This window comes from Somniosus microcephalus, chromosome 1 (assembly GCF_052327205.1).
Source record: "Somniosus microcephalus isolate GS21.2 chromosome 1, FLI_Smic_1.0, whole genome shotgun sequence".
In the NCBI taxonomy this organism is placed as follows: Eukaryota; Metazoa; Chordata; class Chondrichthyes; order Squaliformes; family Somniosidae; genus Somniosus; species Somniosus microcephalus.
The window spans coordinates 461,741,019-461,756,961 of record NC_140987.1 but is presented as its reverse complement, the minus strand read 5'-3'; the positions used below and the strand labels follow the sequence as shown (position 1 = coordinate 461,756,961).

Here is a 15,943-nt window from a genome sequence, read left to right as displayed (position 1 = left end):
ATGGGCTGAATGGCCTTCTCCTGTTCCTCTGTAACAGGCTCGAGGGGCTGAATGGGCCTCCTCCTGTTCCTCTGTAACAGGCTCGAGGGGCTGAATGGCCTCCTCCTGTTCCTGTGTAACAGGCTCGAGGGGCTGAATGGCCTCCTCCTGTTCCTGTGTAATGGGCTCGAGGGGCTGAAGGGCCTCCTCCTGTTCCTGTGTAACGGGCTCGAGGGGCTGAATGGCCTCCTCCTGTTCCTGTGTAACGGGCTTGAGGGGCTGAATGGCCTCCTCCTGTTCCTGTGTAACAGGCTCGAGGGGCTGAATTGGCCTCCTCCTGTTTCTGTGTAACAGGCTCGAGAGGCTGAATGGCCTCCTCCTGTTCCTGTGTAACGGGCTTGGTGGGCTGAATGGCCTCCTCCTGTTCCTGTGTAACAAGTTCAAGGGGCTTAATGGCCTCCTGCTGTTCCTGTGTAACAAGTTTAAGGGGCTTAATGGCCTCCTCATGTTCCTGTGTAACGGGCTTGAGGGGCTGAATGGGCCTCCTCCTGTTCCTGTGTAACAGGCTCGAGGGGCTGAATGGCCTCCTCCTGTTCCTGTGTAACAGGCTCGAGGGGCTGAACGGCCTCCTCCTATTCCTGTGCAACAGGCTCGAGCAGCTGAATAGCCACCTCCTGTTCCTGTGTAACAGGCTTGAGGGGCTGAATGGGCCTCCTCATGTTCCTGTGTAACAGGCTCGAGGGGCTGAACGGCCTCCTCCTATTCCTGTGCAACAGGCTCGAGCAGCTGAATAGCCACCTCCTGTTCCTGTGTAACAGGCTTGAGGGGCTGAATGGGCCTCCTCATGTTCCTGTGTAACGGGCTCGAGGGGCTGAACGGCCTCCTCCTGTTTCTGTGTAACGGGCTTGAGAGGCTGAATGGCCTCCTCCTGTTCCTGTGTAACAGGCTCGATGGGCTGAATGGCCTTCTCCTGTTCCTCTGTAACAGGCTCGAGGGGCTGAATGGCCTTCTGTTCCTGTGTAACAGGCTCGAGGGGCTGAATGGCCTCCTTCTGTTCCTGTGTAACAGGCTCGATGGGCTGAATGGCCTCCTCCTGTTCCCGTGTAACAGGCTCGATGGGCTGAATGGCCTCCTCCTGTTTCTGTGTAACAGGCTCGAGGGGCTGAATGGCCTCCTCCTGTTACTGTGTAACGGACTTGACGGGCTGAATGGCCTCCTCCTGTTCCTGCGTAACAAGTTGAAGGGGCTTAATGGCCTCCTGCTGTTCCTGTCTAACAAGTTTAAGGGGCTTAATGGCCTCCTCATGTTCCTGTGCAACGGGCTTGAGGGGCTGAATGGCCTACTCCTGTTCCTGTGTAACAGGCTCGAGGGGCTGAACGGCCTACTCCTATTCCTGTGCAACAGGCTCGAGCAGCTGAATAGCCACCTCTTGTTCCTGTGTAACAGGCTTGAGGGGCTGAATGGCCTTCTCCTGTTCCTCTGTAACAGGCTCGAGGGGCTGAATGGCCTTCTGTTCCTGTGTAACAGGCTCGAGGGGCTGAATGGCCTCCTTCTGTTCCTGTGTAACAGGCTCGATGGGCTGAATGGCCACCTCCTGTTTCTGTGTAACAGGCTCGATGGGCTGAATGGCCTTCTCCTGTTCCTCTGTAACAGGCTCGAGGGGCTGAATGGCCTCCTCCTGTTCCTCTGTAACAGGCTCGATGGGCTGAATGGCCTTCTCCTGTTCCTCTGTAACAGGCTCGATGGGCTGAATGGCCTTCTCCTGTTCCTCTGTAACAGGCTCGATGGGCTGAATGGCCTTCTCCTGTTCCTGTGTAACGGGCTTGATGGGCTGAATGGCCTCTTCCTGTTCCAGAGTAATAGACTTGAAGGGCTGAGTGGGCTCCTCCTGTTCCTGTGTAATGGGCTCGAGGGGCTGAATGGCCTCCTCCTGTTCCTGTGTAACAGGCTCGAGGGGCTGAATGGCCTCCTCCTGTTCCTGTGTAACGGGCTCGAGGGGCTGAATGGCCTCCTCCTGTTTCTGTGTAACAGGCTCGAGGGGCTGAATGGCCTCCTCCTGTTCCTGTGTAACGGGCTCGAGGGGCTGAATGGCCTCCTCCTGTTCCTGTGTAATGGGCTTGAGGGGCTGAATGGCCTCCTCCTGTTCCTGTGTAACAGGCTCGAGGGGCTGAATGGCCTCCTCCTGTTCCTGTGTAACGGGCTCGAGGGGCTGAATGGCCTCCTCCTGTTCCTGTGTAACGGGCTTGAGGGGCTGAATGGCCTCCTCCTGTTCCTGTGTAACGGGCTCGAGGGGCTGAATGGCCTCTTCCTGTTCCTGTGTAACAGGCTCGAGGGGCTGAATGGCCTCCTCCTGTTCTTGTGTAATGGGCTCGATGGGCTGAATGGCCTCCTCCTGTTTCTTTGCAACGGGCTTGAGAGGCTGAATGGGCCTCCTCCTGTTAGAAACATAGCAAAATAGGAGCAGGAGTCGGCCATTCGGCCCTTCGAGCCTGCTCCGCCATTCAATATGATCATGGCTGATTCTCTATCTCAATACCATATTCCCGCTCTCTCCCCATACCCCTTTGATGCCTTTTGTGTCTAGAAATCTATCTATCCCCTTCTTAAGTATATTCAGTGACTTGGCCTTCAGTGGTAGAGAATTCCACAGGTTCACCACCCTCTGAGTGAAGAAATTTCTCCTCATCTCAGTCCTAAATGTCCTACCCCGTATCCTGAGCCTGTGACCCCTCATTCTAGACCCCCCCCAGCCAGGGGAAACATCCTCCCTGCATCCAGTCTGTCTAGCCCTGTCAGAATTTTAAACGTTTCAATGAGATCCCCTCTCATTCTTCTAAACTCTAGTGAATACAGGCCTAGTCGACCCAATCTCTCCTGTGTAACAGGCTCGAGGGGCTGAATGGCCTCCTGCTGTTCCTGTGTAACAAATTCAAGGGGCTTAATGGCCTCCTGCTGTTCCTGTGTAACGGGCTCGAGGGATGAATGGCCTCCTCCTGTTCTTGTGTAACAGGTTCAAGGGCCTGAATGGCCTCATCCTGTTCCTGTGTAATGGGCTTGAGGGGCTGAATGGCCTCCTCCTGTTCTTGTGTAACAGGCTCGAGGGGCTGAATGGCCTCCTCCTGTTCCTGTGTAATGGGCTTGAGGGGCTGAATGGCCTCCTCCTGTTCCTGTGTAACAGGCTTGATGTGCTGAATGGCCTCTTCCTGTTCCTGTGTAACGGGCTCGATGGGCTGAATGGTCTCCTCCTGTTCCTGTGTAATGGGCTTGAGAGGCTGAATGGCCTCCTCCTGTTATCGTGTAACAGGCTCGAGGGGCTGAATGGGTCTCCTCCTGTTCCTGTGTAACAGGCTCAAGGGGCTGAATGGCCTCCTCCTGTTCCTGTGTAACAGGCTCGAGGGGCTGAACGGCCTCCTCCTATTCCTGTGCAACAGGCTTGATGAGCTGAATGGCCTCCTCCGGTTCCTGTGTAATGGGATTGAGGGTCTGAATGGCCTCTTCCTGTTCCTGTGTAACGGGCTCGATGGGCTGAATGGCCTCCTCCTGTTCCTGTGTAATGGGCTTGAGAGGCTGAATGGCCTCCTCCTGTTATCGTGTAACAGGCTCGAGGGGCTGAATGGGTCTCCTCCTGTTCCTGTGTAACAGGCTCAAGGGGCTGTATGGCCTCCTCCTGTTCCTGTATAACGGGCTCGATGGGCTGAACGGCCTCCTCCTGTTCCTGTGTAACGGGCTTGAGGGGCTGAATGGGCCTCCTCCTGTTCCTCTGTAATGGGCTCGATGGGCTGAATGGCCTCCTCCTGTTCCTGCATAACAGGCTCGAGGGGCTGAATGGCCTTCTCCTGTTCCTGTGTAACAAGCTCGAGGGGCTGAATGGGCCTCCTCCTGTTCTTGTGTAACAGGCTCGATGGGCTGAATGGTCTCCTCCTGTTCCTGTGTAATTGGCTCGATGGGCTGAATGGCCTCCTCCTGTTCCTGTGTAACAGGCTCGAGGGGCTGAATGGCCTCCTCCTGTCCCTGTGTAACAGGCTTGAGGGGCTTAATGGGCCTCCTCCTGTTCCTGTGTAACAGGCTCGAGGGGCTGAATGGCCTCCTCCTGTTCCTGTGCAATTGGCTCGATGGGCTGAATGGCCTCCTCCTGTTCCTGTGTAATGGGCTCGAGGGGCTGAATGGGCCTCCTCCTGTTAGAAACATAGCAAAATAGTAGCAGGAGTCGGCCATTCGGCCCTTCGAGCCTGCTCCGCCATTCAATATGATCATGGCTGATCCTCTATCTCAATACCATATTCCCGCTCTCTCCCCATACCCCTTGATGCCTTTTGCTTCTAGAAATCTGTCTATCTCCTTCTTAAGTATATTCAGTGACTTGGCCTTCAGTGGTAGAGAATTTCACAGGTTCACCACCCTCTGAGTGAAGAAATTTCTCCTCATCTCAGTCCTAAATGTCCTACCCCGTATCCTGAGCCTGTGACCCCTCATTCTAGACCCCCCAGCCAGGGGAAACATCCTCCCTGCATCCAGTCTGTCTAGCCCTGTCAGAATTTTAAACGTTTCAATGAGATCCCCTCTCATTCTTCTAAACTCTAGTGAATACAGGCCTAGTCGACCCAATCTCTCCTGTGTAACAGGCTCGAGGTGCTGAATGGCCTCCTGCTGTTCCTGTGTAACAGGCTCGAGGGGCTAAATGGGCCTCCTCCTGTTTCTATGTAACAGGCTCGAGAGGCTGAATGGCCTCCTCCTGTTCCTGTATATCAGGTTTGAGGGGCTGAATGGGCTCCTCCAGTTCGTGTGTAACAAGCTCGAGGAGCTGGATGGCCTCTTACTGTTCCTGTGTAACAGGCTCAATGGGCTGAATGGCCTTCTCCTGTTCCGCTGTAACAGGCTCGAAGGGCTGAATGGCCTCCTCCTGTTCCTGTGTAACAGGCTCGCGGGGCTGAATGGCCTCCTCCTATTCCTGTGTAACTGGCTCGAGGGGCTGAATGGGCCTCCTCCTGTTCCTGTGTAACAGCCTCGAGGGGCTGAATGACCTTCTCCTGTTCCTGTGTAACAGGCTCGAGGGGCTGAATGGCCTCCTCCTATTCGTATGTGACAGGCTCGAGGGGCTGAATGGCCTCCTCCTGTTCCTGTGTAACAGGTTCGAGGGGCTGAATGGCCTCCTCCTGTTCCTGTGTAACAGGCTCGAGGGGCTGAATGGCCTCCTCCTATTCGTATGTGACAGGCTCGAGGGGCTGAATGGCCTCCTCCTGTTCCTGTGTAACAGGTTCGAGGGGCTGAATGGCCTCCTCCTGTTCCTGTGTAACAGGTTCGAGGGGCTGAATGGCCTCCTCCTGTTCCTGTGTAACAGGCTCGAGGGGCTGAATGGCCTCCTCCTATTCGTATGTGACAGGCTCGAGGGGCTGAATGGCCTCCTCCTGTTCCTGTGTAACAGGTTCGAGGGGCTGAATGGCCTCCTCCTATTCGTATGTGACAGGCTCGAGGGGCTGAATGGCCTCCTCCTATTCGTATGTAACAGGCTTGAGGGGCTGAATGGCCTCCTCCTATTCGTATGTAACAGGCTTGAGGGTCTGAATATAATTGCGATTATGGAGACATGGCTGCAGGGTGACCAAGGCTGGGAGCTGATTATCCAAGGATATTCAATATTTAGGAAGGACAGGTGAAAAGGAAAAGGAGGTGGGGTGACATTGTTAATAAAGGGTGAAATCAGAGCAATAGTGAGAAAGGATATTGGCTCAGAAAAGCAAGATGTAGGACCAGTCTGGGTGGAGCTAAGAAGCACCAAGGGTCAGAAAACATTGGTGGGTGTTGTCTAAAAGCCTCCAAACAGTAATGGTAATGTAGGGGATGGCATTAAAGTGGAAATTAGAGATGCATGTAACAAGGGTACTACAGTAATCATGGGTGGCTTTAATCGACATATAGACTGGCCAAACCAAATTAGCAATAATACTGTGGAGGATAAATTCCTGGAGTGTGTACGAGATGGTTTTTTAGACCAGTACGTTGAGGAGCCAACTAGGGAACAGGCTATCCTAGATTGGGTATTGTGGAATGAGAAGGGGTTAATTAATAATCTTGTGCGGGGTCCTTTAGGGAAGAGTGACCATAACATGATAGAATTCTTCATTAAGATGGATAGTGAAGAAGTTCAATCCGAAACTAGGGTCCTAAATCTAAACAAAGGAAACTACGAAGGTATGAGGAGTGAGTTGGCTGTGGGAGATTGGGGAGCTTCATTAAAAGGCATGACGGTGGATAGGCAATGGCGAACATTTAAGGAACGAATGCATGAATTGCAACAGTTATACATTCCTTTCTGGCACAAAATCACAAAAGGAAAAGCGGCCCAACCATGGCTAACAAAAGAAATTAAGGAGAGTATTAGATCCAAAGAGGAGTCATATAAAGCTGCCAGAAAAAGTAGCAAGCCTGAGGATTGGGAACAGTTTAGAGTTCAGCAAAAATGGACCAAGAGATTGATTAAGAGGGGAGAAATAGAGTATGAGAGTAAATTTACAATGAACATAAAAGCGGACTGTAAAAGCTTCTGGGATTGGACTGCGGTGATCTGAGTTTTATTGCAATATCTAAGATGTAAGGTGCACAATTCAAAGGCACGTTTGATGTCACTGATTTGCAGAACTACAGAATTCCTTCAACCGCCTTGTTTAATCTTCACAGGATTCTTCATCTTTGTCTTTCACTGTTTGATGAAGGACAATGTCCGCAGGCAATGGAGGATTCATCTGTGCTGTGGTCGGTTTAAACTCGACGAGATTTCTGGTAGGTGGAAGTGCTGTACATCATTCAATGAGCTCACTCAAGAATTCTAAGGTTGCTGTCACCAGAAAGGAGTTATTTAAAACAATCACTAGCATCCCTCATGTGGCATTAGTCAGATCAAGTCAGTTTGATAAGCACAAATGTTCCTTTAATTCATTCTGGGGATGTGGGCCTCGCTGGCATGGCCGGCAGTTATTGCCCATCCCGAGTTGCCCGAAGGTGATGGTGGTGGTGATGGTGGTGATGGTGCTGGGCCGCCTTCTTGAACCATTTGCTTGATACAAACTGAGGGGCTCGTTAGGTCACTTCAGAGGGCAGTTACGAGTCAACCACGTTGGTCAGACCGGGGAAGGACGGCAGGTTTCCTTCCCTAAAGAACATCAGTGAACCGGTTGGGTGTTTACGACAATCCGACAGCCTCATGCTCACTTTTACTGAGACCAGATTTTTATTCCCAGATTTTCTTAAACTGAATTCAAATTCTCAAAGCGCCGCGGTGGGATTTGAACTCACGATCTCAGGATTATTAGTGCGGTAACTGAAGCACGACACTCAGTGTAACACACGGGTCTTCATGGTATGCATGTTAAGCACCAGCTGTGTGGAGAGCAGGAAGGGATCACACCTGTAGCAATTTGCTTCTATTAATTTCAGTAACAATAACAGTAACAATAGTGTGGAGGAGGAATTCCTAGAGTGTATATGGGATGGTTTCCTGGACCAATATGTTGAGGAACCAACTAGAGATCAGGCCATCTTAGACTGGGTATTATGTAACGAGAAAGGATTCATTAGCAATCTTGTTGTATGAGGCCCCTTGGGTCGGAGCGATCATAATATGATCGAATTCTTCATTAAAATGGAGAGTAAAGTAGTTGACTCAGAGACTAGGGCCTAGAAATTCAGTAAGGCCCCGCCAGCTCGCTTGCGCCCAAAAGTTAGCGCTGCGCGCGGAGCCAGTTGCGACCGTCAGAAATTCAGTTTTTGCGCCCCAAGTCGGAACCGGGCGCAATTCCAGGGTGTGCCCGCCCCTGCTTGGGGTGCTGAAACTGAATTTCAGCGCTGTAGGTGCTGCTGCGCCACCCGCTGCGGAGCGGCAGGCTGCGGTACTGCAGGCCTCCTCCTTCTCTTAAGTGGGAGGTGCCTGCAACGGGGAGATCGCCGCTTGATAGTGCCGGCAAATGAGCCCGGCACCACGGAGAAGTGCCGGGCTCGCGGAAAGCAGCCGGCAATGCCGCGGGGGGGGGGGGTGGAGGAGGCCGGGGAAGGAGGTGCGGGCAGGCGGCCGCCGAAAAAGCGGCCAGCTGCACCTCCGCCTTAACTAGCGCCCCACTAAGGCTGCAGGACGGCCACGGTTGCAGAACGTTGTTTGCGGCCGCTGCGGAAGAGGCGGCCGCAACTAAATATGGGGGTCGGGCCGGTATCGGGGCGGAACCGGGGCACTGCGCACACCGATGACATCATCGGTGCCGGCGCAGCGCTACCGGCTACCGCCGCCATTACCGCTGCGCTGAATATCAGCGCAAACTCCTCTATTGGCGCAGAAGCCCTCTTTGGGCGGTAACTGGGCGCAAAGCTGGCGGGGCCTTACTGAATTTCTAGCCTTAGGGTCCTGAATTTAAATAAAGGAAACTATGATGGTATGAGGCACGATTTGGCTAGGATAGATTGAGGAACGTTACTTAAAGAGTTGGCGGTGGATAGGCAATGGCAAACATTTAAAGATCGCATGGATGAACTACAGAATTTGTTCATCCCTGTTTGGCATAAAAATAAAACAAAAAGGTGACTCAACTGTGGCTAACAAGGGAAATTAGGGATAGCATAAGATCCAAGGAGAGGACTTATAAATTGGCCAGAAAAAGCAGTAAACCTGAGGATTGGGAGCAGTTTAGCATTCAGCAAAGGAGGACAAAGGGATTAATTAAGAGGGGGGAAATAAGTTATGAGAGTAAGCTTGCAGGGAACATAAAAACTGACTGTAAAAGCTTCTACAGATATGTGAAGAGAAAAAGATTGGTGAAGTCAAGTGTAGGACGCTTGCAATCAGAATCAGGGGAATTTATAATGGGAACAAAGAAATGGCTGACCAATTAAATACATACTTTGGTTCTGTCTTCACAAAGGAGGAAACAAATAATCTCCCAGAGATGTCGGGGAACATAGGGTCTAATGAAAGGGAGGAATTGAATGAAATCAGTATTTGTAGGGAAATGGTGTTAGGGAAATTGACGGGATTGAAGGCCGATAAATCCCCAGGACCTGATAATCTACATCCTAGGGTACTTAAGGAAGTGGCCCTAGAAATAGTAGATGCATTGCTGGTCATCTTCCAAAATTCTATAGACTCTGGAACAGTTCCCATGGATTGGAGGATAGCTAATGTAACCCCGCTATTTAAAAAAGGTGGTAGAGAGAAAACGGGGAATTACAGACCGGTAAGTCTGACATCGGTAGTGGGGAAAATGCTAGAGTCCGTTATAAAAGATGTAATAGCAGAGCACTTGGAAAACAGTGACAGGATCAGACAAAGTCAACATGAATTTACAAAAGGTAAATCATGCTTGACTAATCTACTGGAATTTTTTGAGGATGAAACTGGTAGAATAGATAAGGGAGAACCAGTGGATGTGGTGTATTTGGACTTTCAGAAGGCTTTTGATAAGGTCCCGCATAAGAGATTGGCGTGCAAAGTTAAAGCACATGGGATTGGGGGTAAGGTACTGTCTTGGATAGAGAACTGGTTGGCAGACAGGAAGCAAAGAGTTGGAATAAACGACTCTTTTTCCGAGTGGCAGGCAGTGACTAGTGGGTACTGCAGGGATCGGTCCTAGGACCCCAGCTATTCACAATATATATAAATGATCTAGATGAGGGAACTAGATGTAATATCTCCAAGTTTGCAGACGACACAAAGCTGGGTGGGCAGGCATGAAACCGGCACTTTCGTTGGGCCTACACGTGAGTACCCGCCCGACCACAGAGCCTGGACCTGGGAGAGAGCAGCATCGAGCGCGGCGGCAGAGCTTAAAAGCGGCAGCAGTGAACGAGGCCCGACCACAGACCTTGGACCTGGGAGAGAGCGGCATCGAGCGCGGCGGCAGAGTTTAAAAGCGGCGGCAGTGAACGAGGCCCGACCACAGAGCCTGGACCTGGGAGAGAGCAGCATCGAGCGCGGCGGCAGAGTTTAAAAGCGGCAGCAGTGAACGAGGCCCGACCACAGACCTTGGACCTGGGAGAGAGCGGCATCGAGCGCGGCGGCAGAGTTTAAAAGCGGCGGCAGTGAACGAGGCCCGACCACAGAGTCTGGACCTGGGAGAGAGCAGCATCGAGTGCGGCGGCAGAGCTTAAAAGCGGCAGCAGTGAACGAGGCCCGACCACAGAGCTTGGACCTGGGAGAGAGCAGCATCGAGCGCGGTGGCAGAGCTTAAAACCAACGGCAGTGAACAAGGCCCGACCAATTCAGCAGCAGGGGACAGAGGTAAAATGTAATCAAAGTGTGACGTCAGCAGGAAGCAGGTAAGTGATTGGTTGGTGAGTATTTCTCTCTTTTTTAAACTTTAACTCTGTTTTATAGTTTCTGAGGTCTCTCTGGTGTAGTGGGGACTGTTGGTAAACTATTTAACTGTAGTGTAATTAGTGGGATTGATTGATTTAATTTAAACTCAATTAATTAAAGGGTAAGTCATGGCAGGACAGCCCGGCCCTGTGATCTGCTCCTCCTGCGAGATGTGGGAACTCAGGGACACTTCCTGTGTCCCTGACAACTACGTCTGCAGGAAGTGCACCCAGCTGCAGCTACTGACAGACCGCATTGCGGCACTGGCGCTGCGATTGGATGCATACTGGAGCGTTCACGATGCTTGGGACATTGTGAATAGCATGTTTAGGGAGTTGGACACACCACAGGTAGAGGTTGGACAGGAAGAAAGGGAACGGGTGACCAACAGGCAGAGTACTAGGTGCAGGCAGGTAGTGCAGGGGTCCCCTGTGGCCATCCCCCTCTCCAACAGATATACCACTTTGAGTACTGTTGGGGGGGATGGCTTATCAGAGGAAGGCAGCAGCAGCCAGCTTCCTGGCACCAGGGGTGGCTCTGCTGCACAGAATGGGAGGAAAAAGAGTGGTAGAGCTATAGTAATAGGGGATTCAATTGTAAGGGGAATAGATAGGCGTTTCTGCGGCCGCAAACGAGACGCCAGGATGGTGTGTTGCCTCCCTGGTGCAAGGGTCAAACATAGAAACATAGAAGATGGGAGCAGGAGTAGGCCATTCGGCCCTTCGAGCCTGCTCCGCCATTCAATGAGATCATGGCTGATCATTCAAATTCAGTACCCTGTCCCTGCCTTCTCCCCATATCCCTTAATCCCTTTAGCCTTAAGAAATATATCCAACTCTTTCTTGAATATATTTAATGAACTGGCCTCCACCGCCCTCTGTGGCGGAGAATTCCACAGGTTCACCACTGTTTGGGTGAAGAAATTCCTCCTCATTTCAGTCCTAAATGTCCTACCCCTTATCCTTAGACTATGACCCCTGGTTCTCGACTCCCCTGTAATGATATCAGCAAATAGTGATGTTATTTGCCTGTTTGATTATCATGTCTTACCAGCATAGTTGCCTGATTGATTGCTTGTGCCTGACCAGCAGAGGGCATGTGACCGAGACAAGCAAGGCAGTTTAGTTTAGTTTCAGTTTCGTTCTAGATGCATCACTAGCATCGTGTCTCCTGTAAAGCTGTATAAAGAGTTGAACAGACTTTAGATTAAAAGACATTCTCTTTCATAAATGTCTCGTCATTGAACCCACAAAGAAATCAATACATCCCTGACCATCGGGAACATCCTTCCTGCATCTATTCTGTCCAGGCCTGACAGAATTTTATAGGTTTTGATGAGATCCCCTCTCAATCTTCTAAACTCCAGTGAGTATAAGCCCAATCGATGCAATCTCTCCTCATACGTCATTCCTGCCATCCCAGGCATCAGCCTGGTGAATGTTCGCTGCACTCCTTCCATGGCAAGAACGTCCTTCCTCAGATAAGGTGACCAAAACTGCACACAATACTCAAGGTGCGGTCTCACCAAGGCCCTGTACAACTGTAGCAAGACATCCTTATTCCTGTACTCGAACCCTCTTGCTACGAAGGCCAACATACCATTTGCCTTCTTAACCGCCTGTTGCACCTGCATGCTTACCTTCAGCGACTGGTGCACAAGAACACCCAGGTCTCTTTGCACTTCCCCTTCACCCAATCTATTGCCATTCAAATAATCTGCCTTCCTGTTTTTGCCTCCAAAGTGGATAACCTCACATTTATCCACATTATAGTGCATTTGCCATGTTTCTGCCCAATCACCCAACCTGTCCAAATCATACTGGAGTTTCAGGACAACCTCCTCACAGCATACCCTCCCACCCAACTTTGTGTCATCTGCAAATTTGGAGATATTACATCCAATTCCCTCATCCAGATCATTAATATATATTGTGAACAGCTGGGGTCCTAGGACCGATCCTTGCGGTACCCCACTAGACACTGCCTGCCACTCGGAAAACGACCCGTTTATTCCAACTCTTTGCTTTCTGTCCGCCAACCAGTTCTCTATCCAAGTCAATACCTTGCCCCCAATCCCATGTGCCTTAATTTTGCACGCTAATCTCTTATGCGGGACCTTATCGAAAGCCTTCTGAAAGTCCAAATATACCACATCCACTGGTTCTCCCTTATCTATTTTACCAGTTACATCCTCAAAAAATTCCAGTAGATTAGTCTAGCATGATTTACCTTTTGTAAATCCATGTTGACTTTGTCTGATCCTGTCACTGCTTTCCAAGTGCTCTGCTATTACATCTTTTATAATGGACTCTAGCATTTTCCCCACTACCGATGTCAGGCTATAATTCCCCGCTTTTTCTCTGCCACCTTTTTTGAATAGTGGGGTAACATTAGCTACCCTCCAATCCATGGGTACTGTTCCAGAGTCTATTGAGTTCTGGAAGATGACCAGCAATGCATCTACTATTTCTAGGGCCACTTCCTTAAGTACCCTGGGATGTAGATTATCAGGCCCTGGGGATTTATTGGCCTTCGGTCCCATCAATTTTCCTAACACCATTTCCCTACAAATACTGATTTCTTTCAGTTCCACGCTTTCATCAGACCCTATGTTCCCCGGTATTTCTGGGAGGTTATTTGTGTCCTCCTTTGTGAAGACAGAACCAAAATATGTATTTAGTTGGTCTGCCATTTCTTTGTTCCCCATTATAAATTCCCCCGATTCTGACTGCAAGGGACCTACGCTTGACTTCACCAATCTTTTTCTCTTCACATATCTATAAAAGCTTTTACAGTCAGTTTTTATGTTCCATGCAAGCTTACTCTCATATTCTATTTTCCCTTTCTTAATTAATCCCTTTGTCCTCCTTTGTACAATCCTGAACTGCTCCCAATCCTCAGGATTATTGCTTTTTGTGGCCAATTTGTATGTCCTCTCCTTGGATCTTATGCTATCCCTAATTTCCCTTGTTAGCCATGGTTGAGTCACCTTTTTTGTTTCATTTTTATGCCAAACTGGGATGAACAACTTCTGCAGTTCATCCATTCGGTCTTTGAATGTTTGCCATTGCCTATCCACCATCAACCCTTTGAGTGCCATTCCCCAATCAATCCTACCCAACTTGCTCCTCAGACCATCGTAGTTTCCTTTATTTAAATTGGGGACCCTAGTTTCTGAGTCAACTACTTCATTCTCCATCTTAATGAAGAATTCGATCATATTATGATCGCTCCGACCCAAGGGGCCTCGTACAAGAAGATTGCTAATCAATCCTTTCTCATTACATAATACCCAGTCTAAGATGGCCTGATCCCTGGTTGGTTCCTCAACATATTGGTCCAGGAAACCATCCCATAAACACTCCAGGAATTCCTCCTCCACAGTATTGTTACTAATTTGGTTAGCCCAATCTATATGTAGATTAAAGTCACCCATGATGACTGCTGTGCCCTTATTGCACACTTCTTTAATTTCCCTTTTAATGCGATCCCCAACCTCCGCCTTACTGTTTGGAGGTCTATATACCACTCCCACTAATGTTTTTTTCCCCTTAGTATTTCTCAATTCTACCCATACAGATTCCACATCATCAGAGCTAATATCCTTCATTACCATTGTGTTAATCCCTTCTTTAACCAGTAATGCAACCCCGCCTCCCTTTCCTTTTTGCCTATCTTTCCTGAATATCGAATACCCCTGGATGTTGAGTTCCCAGTCTTGGCCATCCTTGAGCCACGTTTCCGTAATCCCAACCAAATCATATTCGTTTGCCTCTATTTGCGCAGCCAATTCATCCACCTTATTACAAATGCTCCTCGCATTAAGACACAAAGCCTTCAGGCTTGTTTTTTTTAACATTCTTAGACCTATTAAAATTATTATTTACTGTGGCCACGTTTGATTTAAACCGTTGATTTCTCTGACTGCCACTTTTGTTTTTCTCCTTCCTATCTTTTGCTTTTATCCTTGTTTCCCTTTCCTCTGTCTCCCTGCTCAGGTTCCCAACCCCCTTCCATTTTAGTTTAAACCCTCCCCCACAGCACTAGCAAACACTCCCCCTCGGACATCGGTTCCAGCCCTGCCCAGGTGCAGACCGTTCGGTTTGAACTGGTCCCACCTCCCCCAGAACCGGTTCCAATGTCCCAGGAATTTGAATCCCTCCCCCTGGCACCATTCCTCTAGCCACGTATTCATCTGAAGTATCCTTCTATTTCTACTCTGACTAGCACGTGGCACTGGTAGCAATCCTGAGATTACTACCTTTGAGGTCCTGTTTTTTAATTTACCTCCTAACTCCCTATATTCCGCTTTTAGGACCTCATCCCGCTTTTTACCTACATCATTGGTGCCTATATACACCATGACAACTGGCTGTTCACCCTCCCCTTCCAAGATGTTCTGCAGCCGCTCGGAGACATCCTTGACCCTTGCACCAGGGAGGCAACACACCATCCTGGAGTCTCGTTTGTGGCCGCAGAAACACCTATCTATTCCCCTTACAATAGAATCCCCATTACTATAGCTCTACACCTCTTTTTCCTCCCATTCTGTGCAGCAGAGCCACCCCTGGTGCCAGGAAGTTGGCTGCTGCTGCCTTCCTCTGATAAGCCATCCCCCCCAACAGTACTCAAAGAGGTGTATCTGTTGGAGAGGGGGATGGCCACAGGGGACCCCTGCACTACCTGCCTGCACCTAGTACTCTGCCTGTTGGTCACCCGTTCCCTTTCTTCCTGTCCAACCTCTACCTGTGGTGTGTCCAACTCCCTAAACGTGCTATTCATGATGTCCCGAGCATCGTGAATGCTCCAGTATGCATCCAATCGCAGCTCCAGTGCCGCAATGCGGTCTGTCAGTAGCTGCAGCTGGGTGCACTTCCTGCACACGTAGTTGTCAGGGACACCGGAAGTGTCCCTGAGTTCCCATATATTGCAGGAGGAGCAGATCACAGGGCCGGGCTGTCCTGCCATGATTTACCCTTTAATTCATTGAATTTAAATGAAATCAATCAATCCCACTAATTACACTACAGTTAAATAGTTTACCAACAGTGCCCGCTACACCAGAGAGACCTTAGAAACTATAAACCAGAGTTAAAGTTTAAAAAAGAGAGAAATACTCACCAACCAATCACTTACCTGCTTCCTGCTGACGTCACTTTGATTACTTTTTACCTCTCTCCCCTGCTGCTGAGTTGGTCAGGCCTCGTTCACTGCCGGTTATAAGCTCCGCCTCGCGCTGCATGTCTCACCCAGGTCCGATGCTCTGGTCGGGCCGCGCTCCTCGCTGCCGGTTATAAGCTCCGCCTCACGCTGCAAGTCTCACCCAGGTCCGATGCTCTGGTCGGGCCTCGCTCCTCGCTGCCGGTTATAAGCTCCGCCTCGCGCTGCAAGTCTCACCCAGGTCCGATGCTCTGGTTGGGCCTCGCTCCTCGCTGCCGGTTATAAGCTTCGCCTCACACTGCAAGTCTCACCCAGGTCCGATGCTCTGGTCGGGCCGCGCTCCTCACTGCCGGTTATAAGCTCCGCCTCGCGCTGCAAGTCTCACCCAGGTCCGATGCTCTGGTCGGGCCTCGCTCCTCGCTGCCGGTTATAAGCTCCGCCTCGTGCTGCAAGTCTCACCCAGGTCCG

At 50.2% G+C, this 15,943-nt stretch overlaps 1 protein-coding gene across 4 annotated transcripts in view; it reads left to right on the top strand.

Moving 5' to 3' along the window:
• adgrg4a (adhesion G protein-coupled receptor G4a) overlaps nucleotides 1-15,943 on the top strand; it is a 207,733-nt gene that overhangs the window by 155,610 nt on the left and 36,180 nt on the right. For all 4 annotated transcript variants that reach the window (XM_086002304.1, XM_086002303.1, XM_086002302.1 and 1 more), the window contains one exon: nucleotides 6,655-6,756. In XM_086002304.1, coding sequence (XP_085858430.1) covers nucleotides 6,655-6,756 — 102 coding nt within the window. The remainder of the gene's footprint in view (nucleotides 1-6,654; nucleotides 6,757-15,943) is intronic.